Source organism: Oculina patagonica, chromosome 10 (genome assembly GCF_052425735.1).
Source record: "Oculina patagonica isolate OP01 chromosome 10, crgOcupat, whole genome shotgun sequence".
NCBI classification, from domain to species: domain Eukaryota; kingdom Metazoa; phylum Cnidaria; class Anthozoa; order Scleractinia; family Oculinidae; genus Oculina; species Oculina patagonica.
Window position 1 is genome coordinate 1,065,291 of NC_135767.1, and position 13,040 is coordinate 1,078,330.

The 13,040-nt window shown below is 39.9% G+C and overlaps 1 protein-coding gene across 1 annotated transcript; it reads left to right on the forward strand.

Annotated features, from left to right (window-relative positions):
• Positions 1-489: 489 nt before the first annotated feature.
• LOC144667150 (uncharacterized) lies at positions 490-13,040 on the forward strand. Its single transcript, XM_078528542.1, has 8 exons — positions 490-1,093; positions 3,819-4,132; positions 8,645-8,762; positions 9,084-9,369; positions 9,882-9,913; positions 10,217-10,497; positions 11,275-11,347; positions 11,518-13,040. The coding sequence occupies exons 1-8, from the start codon at positions 739-741 to the stop codon at positions 11,847-11,849; spliced, it is 1,791 nt and encodes a 596-aa protein (XP_078384668.1). The 5' UTR covers positions 490-738; the 3' UTR covers positions 11,850-13,040.

Genomic DNA, 13,040 nt, shown 5'->3' on the forward strand with positions numbered 1-13,040 from the left:
GTTAGATTTCCTTTATGATTTCGTGCACATGGTGTGAGTCATTTTGAGACGTTTATGACCTCTGTTACACCCAGTGCCAGAATACACAGACTGTTAATGGACATCAAATGTCTGGCAATTTTATAACTCGAGTTCTTTGTCAAGTGATATGGCAACTTCTCAAAGGGAAATTGAGCCAAGCCCAGCACTAAAGTGAAATTCAAATTAAGGTACGAAAAAAATATATTTTTGCTAATCAAGTTTTAGTATTTTAATACAAAACGTGACAGTGGGTTGTAACAAATTAACGTTATTACATTTCAGTCACATCCGGCGTCTCGTCATATCTTTCGTCACGCACTTCTATGTGTCACGCAAGGAACGTTCCAGTGACTTCCAGTTTAGAAAGTTGTGGTGTCCAAGATAAATGTTTGTAAATGATTTTGAGTATTTTGTGTGGGTTTAACTACAGTTAAATATTTTAATCCTAGTCAGGTTTTTAAAAATAGCACTTTACACAAGATAGACATGTTGAAATGCGAAAAATTCTCCGACTTTCTGTTTCACAGGGTGGGGGCGACAGGAGACAAAACGTGTTCTCAAATATCGCAATCTATCCGAGATTGGGAAAATAAAGGCGTTTAGAAACGATATCCTGTCAGAAGCCACAGAAATCTCAAGTAGAAAATCCGGATTTAAGGGCACGTTCGTTTAGACCAATAGAGTAGGATTTGTGCTTTATATATCCACGCTGTGAGAATGAGTAGCCATTGTATTCTTGTGTTGTATCCGATCAAAATGTCACAAAAATTGGTCAACCTCTCGTTAAGATTATTTGTACTCGCGTTTGTACTTTTGGCTGAAAGTGGAAGTGGCACGTTTAACATCACCAGGTACACTGCAGGCGATGTTTTTCAAAATATAAACTCTACACGATCTTGTAACGAAAGCGGCGCAAAATGTGTTTTCGATGGAGAACGCTCGCCATTTTGTGGAGTCAACTGTTGTTATTGTCAATGCAAGAGCCCAACGCCGACGTACCTTCAAGGATATGGCAACTGCACCTCAGAAGATCAGTTGATGTCGATTTTGAAAGCTCAAAGTACTATTCAAGGTAGGAGAATTTTTATTTAACCCCGAGGAAAAACTAAACCCTTGGGGCGCGCATAATTTCAGTAGGCTTGGTATATGGAGCGCGCAGACATGAGATATATTCGCCGATATTCGCCAAAAGGCTATTCACGGTTCAAACATGTTTTGCGAAAGAAAAGGTAGGTATTGTGATACATTAGTTTTGTTCAGTACACATGGCTAAACTTCTCGGCTGTCAGAGAATAAGAGGCGTTGATAGAAAACATTGCTATTTTAGCCATAGCATTGCCTCTTATCAAAAGGCGGAATTTCAATCATGAGTCAATCATCGCGCATTTCTTCACGACTTTCTTTTGAGGTCTTTTGAGGAGGGCAAATTAAACAAATAACAAACAAACTTCTTTTCGTTCTATTTGCAATATCATATACTTAGAAATGTTTTGAGGCATGTGAGTAAAGTATCGTATCGCACAAGAACATCACGGTGAATTGCTTGATCTGCTTTAATAACCAAGTAAAGCCTCTTACGACACAAACGATATAACTGCTTTGTGCCTTCATCTGTCGCTCACTATTATCCAAACGGTATATTCGTTAAGAAAGGAACTATGAAAGTCGAGCGGTTATCTAGTTCATATGTAGTTGATTTATAACGAACTGTTGATCAATCCTTCGAAGAAGAGTTATTTCGCTTTCGTGATGAGTTTGACGTCAGAAATTTGGCGCCGTGGCGGTGAAAGTACCAAGGTCATTTATTTCGTCTGTTGATTTAGCTCCAGATTATGATCACTATAGCAGTTTGATGGACAAGTTTAATTGGGAAAAGAAAAAAGAGAATCGTCTCGAATTAATTCTCAAGTTCTAGTAGTCGACTAGGAGTTCGGAAGATTCGGAATCTTAGTACTTTTATTCGTAATACCACGGAAAGGCTGCCGGAAAGTTGATATATGCGATTACGGTATTTATGTCACGGCTGAAATATGCTTATGATTTATTACGTCGGAAAAGCAGGAAAGAGTGGGAAAGGATTAAGTCATCAGTACATTACACCACTGAAACTGTAAACAAATGAACAAAATAAGGCTTCTGGCACCTTTATCTTGCATTATGTTTCTCTTACAGTCTGTAATGTACTCCGCGGATAGAACGCCTTCTATCATGTCTATAGTCTGTGGAACACAAGTAGCCACTCCCTTTCATTTTGTTCCCAGTCGCAGCTTCTTGTCTCGTCGTGCAATCTTTCAGTCACGCAATCTCTCCGTCGCCACAAAGGAAACGGAATAAATGAACGTCCACGGCCACGTAGGAATAAAAAGTTATGTTCTCGAGGTACATTCACGGAAGCACGAACCTAAGCTTATTCAGAAGCGGAAACCACACACTACATTTACTTTCCAAAATTTCAAGATGACGGAAGAAAGCGGATTTTAATGCGATGGAAAAGTCAAGGGGCATGTGAACACCGAAACTTTCTTCGTACAGACTTTTTTAAGCGATGGCGTGACATCGCTTATATGCCATCGAACGATCGGTTCGTTTTGTCTGTTTGGCCCGATCGAACAGAAAATCAAGTTTAACTTAACAAGAAATCGCCGCGTAAACACAAAAGCAAAATACTTCCGTGCAGTTAGAATGGAACACTACAATGTATAAACGAAAGAGACTTATTATATATGATGGGGTCTATTAGATTTAGTTGACAGAAATTTCTAATTCTTATAATACAAAGGGACACTGTGAGCAAGAGACCGTTTGACCTTTCTCGCAGCTTCAAAGCTTGCTCGCGCGTATCGTATGTCGTTTATCCGTGATATCACACTACAGTATAACGCAATATTTGTTGAGACAACATAGGGAAATCTAAAAAAAGTATAAAAATATAAAATAAAATATTACTTTTGTTCAATTGGGAAAATCTACGAAGAAAATGTATTATTTGCATCCTTGGTCTGTGAATTCATAACAGCTATACAAACACTAACAAGCTGCTTATGTTTAAAAAATGTAAGCTGCAGTTGGATAACAGTTTTTTCACACACAAGGTGTCAGCTACTTTTCCTCAAAATTATGTAAGACCCCTTGTGAAACGCCATCGCTTCTGCATGCATCGCGTGCCATTTATCTTATTAACGTAGCCATGTTTTCAGTCATATTTTCTAGAAATGAAGACTCTGATTGGTTTGCTGTTCGGTTAAAAATGAGCGTTTTTTGGAAGTAAAAGAATAAGAAATCAATTATCGACAACAACAACATTATGCGCGTACTTAGGCATTCTCACTACACACACTACATAAACTATTCATTTTTAATGCACAGTGTTTTTCATAGCTTCAACTTGTAAGGTCGAACGAGATGCGCTTCAGGCGACTTTTTGTTTTCTAGCAAGAGTATCTAAAGTATGTAACCGGTTTCAAGCGCGGGAAAACATATAACTGGTTTCAAACGCGGGAAAACATATAACCGGTCGCAAGCGCGGGAAAACATATAACCGGTTGCAAGCGCGGGAAAACTAAAATCAGTGGCGAGCACAAACAATCTGGTGGTAAGCGCGGGAAAACAAAGTACTGGTGCAAAACTTGGGAAAGCACATAACTGGCGCCAAGCGCGGGAAACTTTGTAACAGGTGGCAAGCGTAAACACGTGACCATATACCAGAGCATGCTGCTTTGCTGCGCTAAAACTGAAGTCCCCCTTACTTACCTCTGTCTCTGGTTTGTAGTACTGACCAGTGATTTCATGATTCCTAGGTTGTGATGACCGCCTTGTTATGGCTGCGGACCATTTTCAATGTCAGAAAAAGGGTCTTATCATGCTGAGTACAGCAGTTCCGGGAAACAGTACCTTATATTTTTGTCCATGGAAAGAGGAGAGTGCCACAGGTCTCATTCATTTAAAACAAGCTAAGAACTTGCTGAGATGCGAGGTTCTGCCAGAGGAATCCCTTTATCTTTTCAATGGCAGTTGGAAACGTTTTCCACGTGATGAACAGCCTCTGTCAAAATTAAGTGTTGAAATTCGGCCAGACCCCGGTCTCGACAGTATGGATCAGCTTTTTCTCAATGTAAGTGCAAAGTAACGCTTTTCACTGTATCAAAAGTCGCTTTAGTGGGTGGTGGTTTTTTGAGATTGAGGGAGGCTGCTCTCAAGGTCTCTTAGCAGCGAGAGAAAACTGGGGATGGCTGGTTAGAATTCATCCTCGGAGACCCAGGGGCAGTTAGTGGGGGCGGGGGAAAGTCTATACGGGCGAAAAAAAAATCGGCGAAGAAAAGTCAAGAACGAAAAAAATAGCCCCTGGGGACAACCTCTTACCGGACCAGTTCCATTCTCGTCCCCATAGCCCTTTCGTTTCTCTTAGCCGGCTTGGCACGAGAAAACGGAGGGCTCTGGGGACATAGGATTTTTGAATTAATTCGGATTTTTTTGATTGGCTGTTTGGAACAAAGAATTCCTAAACGGAAGTCGAAAACGTAACGACTCTCTCATACATTCTTTTGAAACGTCATGACTGCATACATGAAGACCGGAAGTCCTAGAATCTAGGACTGGAAATCCTGTGTCCCCAGAGCCCTTTGTTTCCTCGTGCCAAGGCCCAGCCGGCTAAGAGAAACGAAAGGGCTATGGGGACGAGAATGGACCAGTTCCAAAAGGACGCCGTCGTTCTGGCTTCTGATTGGTGCCAGCAAACCTTTGTTATTTTCTGCCCAATCACAGAGCGGCAAGACTAGGAGTCGTTTCGTGTGTTCTTACACGGATAGATACACGAAGCCTAGTTGGTCGCCATGTTTTCTGTTCGTTGAAGCTACAGTTGGAGGAGAAAAGTTGCAGTCACAGATGTAGGGGAAATCATTCGGCATATCTGCAAGAAACTTACGCGAAATACGCTGGATCTTCGTAGGTATCGTACACACACCGATTAACTGATGTCGATATAACTTGGACGTGTTTCGAAATTCGCTTTCTTTGGCTGGACGAACAGTTTCTGGTTTCTTTCTCCTGCTTTCTCGCATCACTTGCTGTGACTAAAACTGTGCCAAATATGCAGAGTATTTTTTTTATCGCACGGGCCAGGCAGGTATGTCAAGCAACGGACAGCTTCGTGTACGAGTGCACCAATGCTATCGAGCGCCATGTGAGTACTTGTTCACAATGGGACATTCCATTTTTTATCCGCACCCCCCCTAAGGATGGCGGGTTTTTGCAAAGGGGGGTTCGGATTTTTTCTTCAAAGAAGCCGACAATATTTGGACCGTTCGGAAATTTTTTTCAAAGGTGCCGACAAACAACAAACCTTTCGGATTTCATTTTTCAAAGGGCACCGACAAAAAATTGAGGGTTCGGATTCCTGTCATCCTTAGGGGGGGTGCGGATAAAAAATGGAACGTCCCAATGAGTAATATTCATTTGGAAGAAAATTGCCATGACGGTCGAGTCTATTCTTTTGTTTTTGTTAATAAAAAGAGAAAGAGAAACCTTGTGGTCGAGTTTCTGAAATTATTTAAATTTGTCAAATCTTATTTCACCCCTTCAGGTTCCTCAGTATGTATATCGAGGTACATACATGTACTATCTTAGAGAGTATGGTGCATATTTAATTTACATAGTGAAGTTTTGCCTGTAAGAGCCTAGAAGATTTACAAGCCACAGCCTGAAATTTACCATTTAGACACCCATTTTTATAAGAACCAATTCCATCTAAAATTTGGAAAATATTCTTATTTGGTAGGCAAGTATTATTTTCATTATTCCCATTGGAAATACTACCTCTTTGTGGTTCACTGCACCAAAGTGGCTCATTAAATATCTACCACTTTGGGAATAACTCCTATTACTTATATTTGGCTATCAACCTGTGTTCGCATGTAGAAAAAGTGAAATTGTACAAATAACTACTTTACTTCCTTACCTCAAATGCTGCATTCAAAGTGTAAATATGGCAGCCCTGTTTTATACTTTACAAAAATGTTTTGTTGCATGCCCCTGTAACTTGTATACCTTATCTTTCAAATATGAATATTGTCAATTACCCCAGTAAAAGCATCATGCATGATGAATGAATTACTAGTAAATTTGTATGGCCTGATAGACAACAAGGAGTTGAATCCAAAGGACTGTGTCAAGCACAGATCAGTCACTCTTGCTTGGAATTGGACAAGGAATGTAGGAAAATTGTTTGGAAAAAGTCTTTATTAAAATGCATTTCCCTGGAAGATCTCAAAAAAATTAAATCGTCAAAGCTGATGAAAGAATACAATACAATACAATACTTTAATTTGACACTCCCCTTACAGGGCTTTGCAGTGATGGGAATGCAATGCCATCACATTGCATTCTAAGAGGTAAATGTAGACTCTAGAGTAGTACTGTTACTTGTTCCACCTGGTACTATGTTCATCTGTTTGGCGTTGAGGTTGTGTGTTATTGTTTTGAAGTGACAATACTGTTTCAAAACAAAAAATGGCTGCAAAGCCAAATGGGTGGCCTTTTTAAGGCAAGAAATTACACAAACGCCTGCTGTTCTACACCTTGTTGGCCTTTCTCCTTTTCTTGTTTGAACACAAAAAAGGTTTGTTTTAAGATCTTTATGTTTTGTTTACATGTTTCACGATTGCAGTTGCTAAAAACATCACATCCTGGCAGTAAACAGGATATTTCTCATAGGGAACTACAGTGTAGGGTTAACTTCCACAAGCCTTGTAGGTCAAAAGCAGAGCATCTGGAATTTACTTACTGGGATGTCATAGGTTCATTGCATGTTGGGAGATTTGAAATTACAAGTTTGCCTGTGTCACTGACTGAAAAATCACCATGATCATTGAATTGCCAGGCATGTTTCTATCACTGTGCAGCACAACTTGAGTTAAAAATACAACAGTGGCACCTGATCCTGGTATGAACAACATATGTAAATACATCAGTGATCACTTTCAGTAACACCTGAACTCTGAAGTTCAAAACCCAAAGATTGCTTTTTTGCTGCCGTCAATCATAATAATGGCAATAACCCACAAACCTTAAAAAACAAAAACAAGCCAACATATTTGACCTGGTTTAAATTTCTCCCGTGACTGGTCCGCTTAGATGATTGACAGTAGCAAAAACTGTAAACATGTTTAGCGGTTGATTGAGCTGAGTTCATGTTACTGAAAAGCACAATAGATATACAGTATCTCAATCTGTATTATCAAAATGAAGACGTCATTGTTTTTCAAAGGCATTTTGAAAACCACTTGTCAATCAATCAATTTACTTCATCCCATTTATCATCACACATACACTGTAGACTGAGCTAGACTAGGCAGAGGCACACAGGCTATAAATTGTTTTTAGTTATACAGTTAAAAAAAACTACATCTCAAAAAACAGTCAGGTCCATTGATGAGGAGTCTATTAAAACGACAGACATTGGTATATACAGTGGCTTGGAAGAATTCTCTGACTCAATATCATTAATTATAATAAATGATAATCTTTTGCACTTTACAAAATTAAAATGACATTTCACGAATAAAAATCAGTGAAAACATCAGATGAGAATTAAAAACTAAGATTTAATAAACAAGTTAAGCTTATAAATAAGTGCATTTACATTTAGCTTCATTTGCACGTTTATGTCAGGGAAAAAAAGGAATATTACATCATGAAATTCACTGTTCTCAAAGAAAGCTGAAGAAAGTTGTGCTCCTCTCGTACACGAAGCTGTCCGTTGCTTGACATACCTGCCTGGCCCGTGCGATAAAAAAAATACTCTGCATATTTGGCACAGTTTTAGTCACAGCAAGTGATGCGAGAAAGCAGGAGAAAGAAACCAGAAACTGTTCGTCCAGCCAAAGAAAGCGAATTTCGAAACACGTCCAAGTTATATCGACATCAGTTAATCGGTGTGTGTACGATACCTACGAAGATCCAGCGTATTTCGCGTAAGTTTCTTGCAGATATGCCGAACGATTTCCCCTACATCTGTGACTGCAACTTTTCTCCTCCAACTGTAGCTTCAACGAACAGAAAACATGGCGACCAACTAGGCTTCGTGTATCTATCCGTGTAAGAACACACGAAACGACTCCTAGTCTTGCCGCTCTGTGATTGGGCAGAAAATAACAAAGGTTTGCTGGCACCAATCAGAAGCCAGAACGACGGCGTCCTTTTGGAACTGGTCCGGTAAGAGGTTGTCCCCAGGGGCTATTTTTTTCGTTCTTGACTTTTCTTCGCCGATTTTTTTTTCGCCCGTATAGACTTTCCCCCGCCCCCACTAACTGCCCCTGGGTCTCCGAGGATGGTTAGAATTGTACAATACAATTAGTTTGTTAAGGAATCCTTAAAAGGTTATTTCATCCTTAATTTACAATTGTTGATAACAAAGTCTTCTTACGTCAAAACGGCAAAAGATTCTTTCGGGATGGATTGGCAAAAAGGAAAAAAAAAAATGCGATCTCTAAAATGCCCCCTTCCTTTTTTACTTTTTTAATGGGGGCTTCCCCGAGTTTATACCATCATCCTCTATCACCAAATGTTTCTCATCCGCCAGCTCCCAAAGAAACATTTTCACTTTAATGTTTGTGGTATATTTTCGCAGTGGACCGCTGACATTGGAAAGCAGTATGATGGGCACATTTTCTCGCTCAAGCTGCGGTGTCATGGCAAACAAGGAAAAGATTTGAATTCTTGCGTGCATTTCAAGAAAAGTGGATCCCGTAAGTGTTACGTTTTTTAATTCCAAGCAATGACATGGTCCGCAGGAGTAAGGGAAAAGAAGCCTGAAAAAAAATTCAGGGCTTCAACAGCATTCGAACCCGTGATCTCCGAGGTACCAGTTCAAATTGCTGCCTCTATCGTGCAATCAAAACTTCACTTGTATTTGGTACAATTGCAAATGCAATGTTGTGCAACACTGGTTTTAGAAACTGGAAAGTAAAGAATTAACGCTAAGGTAATTTTTCCAGCACTCTGAGTTACCTTAGAGTTAATTCTCTTCTTTCCAGCCTCACTTATCTTGTTTTCCTTGTTGCCCATAGTTACTGACATTGAACCAACTTTAAAGCCGTCAATGAAAAGTACCCGAATCTCAAATTCTTCTGTCCAGCGGAATACACCAACAGAAACAGCGACAACGTCGTCTGCTTCAATTGGAAAGGTTTCCACTTCATCAACTACGCGTGCGCTGATCGTTGGTGTTACGTCACTCGCTGATCTGCCACCGAAGTACAACATAGTTGTCATTGTTCTAGCAGCTCTGGCTGCGGCGTTGTTTGTCTCCCTTGCGTGTGTGGCCCTTGTTTTTCTTCTGTGGAGACGCAGGCGGTATGCAAGTGAACATTTTTTATTAACTACATAATTAATAAGCTCTTCAACTCCTTGAGTTTTGAGTCAACTTTAATACGGTTCTTAACTAAAGACTAAAGTGTGTATTAAACCATTTAAACGAAAGCTATTAAGCTGTGCTGTTATGTGGTACTGCTGTGCAACAGTCCGGTACATAGCCAGTTCTGGATATGTAGTTTCCTTTTATTTGATTGGCTGAGAGACTCAACCCGAGAGGACTAAGTTTCAGATAAATGGCTCAAGGTGATTCTAACTTTTGAGTCTGTGGATGAAGCCCTAGTGTGTGACCACTTAAATAAAGGGTTCTGAACAGTGTTCTTATATGTTGTACTGGTTAAGCTTTGCTAAGTGGTTCTTACTTTTGGGTTTGTGCATCGGATGAAACCTAGTCTCTTTCTTAAAAATAGAACATGTCGAGAAGCACTTTTTGAAAGAAAACTTTTGATCATGAAAACCAACCTGATTAGTGTTCATCTCGTTTTATCTTACAGACGGTTTGAAGTGGGAAAAGAAGCCAAAAATGGTAAGCCTGTTTTTGAGAAGTTTACTAGACTTAGATTAACCAAAGTCTATGTTCTCACATCGAGAGCCGCTGAAAGAGCAAGTTCAGCTTCCACGCGAGAATCACCTTTAGTTTTCACGCGCCCTCATTGCTCCATGACGTGTCAGCTCCTTAGTCGCAGTCTGAAACTATATATCTCTTTGTTTTCCCTCTGTCTTTCTCTACTCACCTATTTGAAACTCGTCAAATATTCTTTGTAACTTGCTTGTTAACTGCAGCTAGATTTTCAAGCTCGAGCTAATCAGATTTTTCTTTCCTTACCAGCAAGTAACCCTATGTACGATCGAGGTGCTTCGGACACGTTAAAAATGGCGCAAATCACAATCAGAAGTAGTGAAAATGAAGAAGAATTGCCCGAATACCAGCCACTAGTCGAAAATACAAAGCCAAATGAACGAACAGACAGCCTGCCTGGCTACCGAGCTCTGTCTGTAGGACGCAGACCTGACCAAGGAGTCCGCTCCTCTAATTATCTTAGTTTGATAAAAGATGATATGGACGAGGGACGAGATTATCAGACTTTGGTTAGAGATGTTAACACACAGGTTAGTTCCCTCCCAACATCGAAACATAATTTCTCCTTACTGATTTCCATACATTTCTTTTAATGTTAGTTCTGGGAACCTTTTTCAGGCTTCACGGTAGGGATTTCACTAGTTTAGGTATATGAAAGAGTAGGTATATCGGACATTTAGGTATTTACAAGAACCTTCAATTAAAATATTTTGAACATACGCACATTATAGCTGCATCATTTTAATTTATTTAACGCCACATAAAAATGACAAGAAGACTCCCTGTTTTAGGTATATGCCATGTCTTTTAGGTTTTTGAAAGGGGTATCTTTTTTCATAGACGAAAGGGGTGCCTTTCCCGTCAAAATGGTATAAAAAGGGTGGGGGAGGATGTTCGGACCTCGGGTCGGAGCCTTCCCGTCCAAAACGTTTTTGAGTAGCCCCCCTCCCCGGGGGGAATTTGGTGTTACTTCAAGAGAATACATAACAATACCAAACTTTAGATTTTCGTGTTACCACACTTCTCTTTCAATAGACATCAACATAATCTCTTAATTGATGAGTTTTAGTGCAGAGTGCACTGTTGTGTGATGGTTTTATCCGTTTAGTGGGATGTTTTAGACTGCTAAGCTGCTAAAACGCTATGGTGTAAACGCTTGCGGTGAGCAGTCCTGCGCACTACGGAGAACTTGAAACAACTTCCATCTTATTATTTTAAACTTCTGCCACTTGCCTGCTTGATAATAATAATGCATTATTATGATAAGGAGAAATGTTAAGATATATTGCGTGATGTTGGTTTTTTAGGGATTGGAGACCGTTAATGAAGAGGAAAAGATTCCTGATTACGCGGAGCTGGAAGAACGATCCGACAGTGAAGGTTATTAATTACTTCATTTCTTTTTCTTGTCACAAGTAGACTCGTAGAAAGTTTGTTGGAGGGTGGGAAAGAATGCGTGACTTATTTCTCGGCCAGCGCTTGGAGGACTATGGGAGCACGAGCTTGAGAAATGCTTATAAATAATTTCTCTTTTTAAATTATAATTTCAGATTCATTTGATTCTTCACACCACCCCTCCATGGACTCCGGGCTAGATTACGAAGAACCTCCACTGGAGGCGATCATCAAGAAATTAAACTCGCCAACGCCAGGAAAACAAAAAATAAACGATTTATCTTTCGATATACACGATTATGACGAACCAGAGGGTATTATTGTCATATCAGACCACGAAGATAATCACCAGCAGGCGATAAAAGACAATATTGACTTTCACGATTACGCCGACCCAGATGATACTGATGAAGATAACACGAGATGTCACGTGGTAGTCAGTGAGGATGCCTCATGTTACCATGACTACGATGATCCCGCTGAGTAGGAGAGAGGCGCATGATGTGATGTGCAGTTTTGTGAGCGTGACTAGCTTTGAACGTGACTACCGTTGTGCGTGACTAGTCATGAGCGTGACTTGCTATGGAGTTCCATTCCCGAGTATTGACTGAGCCTGCGATTTTCGACGTCGTCGTTGCCTGGCAACATGTATTCTGATGGCGACAAGCTGACGACAAAGCCGCAGTATTCATACTGTTTCTGATTGGTCAGTGAGAATCGGAAACTCTTCGGCCCTAAAGAATGAGGAATTGTTAAAAATGTCAATAGTTCTTCCAACTGTCCAAATGTCCTTGTTGACAAAAAAAGATGTCGGAATGAGATGAATAGCAGTCGTTTTCCACGGAAGTCTGTGCAAGAAAGGGAGTGAAGACCAGATATCACTCAAGAGAGAGGAGAAAAGAGAAAAAAACGAAAAGGAATCGTCATTTCTTCCGTGATATGTACACGAAGGAACAGTCACTCGAAGTCGCGACTTTTAAGTACACTTGAACTTTAAACTGTTTTCTAATATAAACAAAGTTAGTTAATCGATAAAGGAAATCTGTTGCAAAACTCCTTGCCGTTTGTTTTCGGTTTCGAAAATGAAGGACACTTTTATTGCTTTGTCAACAGTAGAAATTTAGTGAAAAGGCCGAAACGTGTTCTTCAAAAGAACAAAATGAAACTTTAGTTTACAAAGACATCGTTCTAGATGTCCAAGACAAGATTAATATATTGTTAACGCCCTACCGATGACGTATCACTACAGAGATTCGTGTTCTGTCTCTTGTGTCTCTGACTGGTCACTACTTGTGCGCGAAAATTTATAACAAAGAAACAACCAATGTAGTGCTTCCTTATTAGTATGGACGTTCTTGGTTTGAATCTTACGCTTCTCTGTAGCGAGGCATGAATTGTGGGCCAACGACTATTTGAAATCAAGCGTTCGTAATTTAGAGCTTATAGTAAATCGGAGTCAGAGTACTATGTACCTCTACTCAGAAACAAACGATGGCAAGATTTTATTTATCTCGTGAAAGAATATTTTTAGCGGATCAATTAGTGATCCGTTTGCGAAGCTAAATTAAAGATTGCCTTCAAATTCTGTTTACAGTAAAGCTCTACCTCGCACCAGTTTTACTCTTGTTAGCTATTTCTTCGTATTTACTTGACTAAAATATAAAAACTTCACTCTGAA

Bases quoted from the DNA above. Each gene is read 5' to 3' on its own strand.
- LOC144667150 (XM_078528542.1), top strand. From the start codon at position 739: ATGAGTAGCCATTGTATTCTTGTGTTGTATCCGATCAAAATGTCACAA. The intron at 4,133-8,644 runs GTAAGTGCAAAG...ATATTTTCGCAG, and splicing joins TGGATCAGCTTTTTCTCAAT to TGGACCGCTGACATTGGAAA. The intron at 8,763-9,083 runs GTAAGTGTTACG...TGTTGCCCATAG, and splicing joins TTTCAAGAAAAGTGGATCCC to TTACTGACATTGAACCAACT.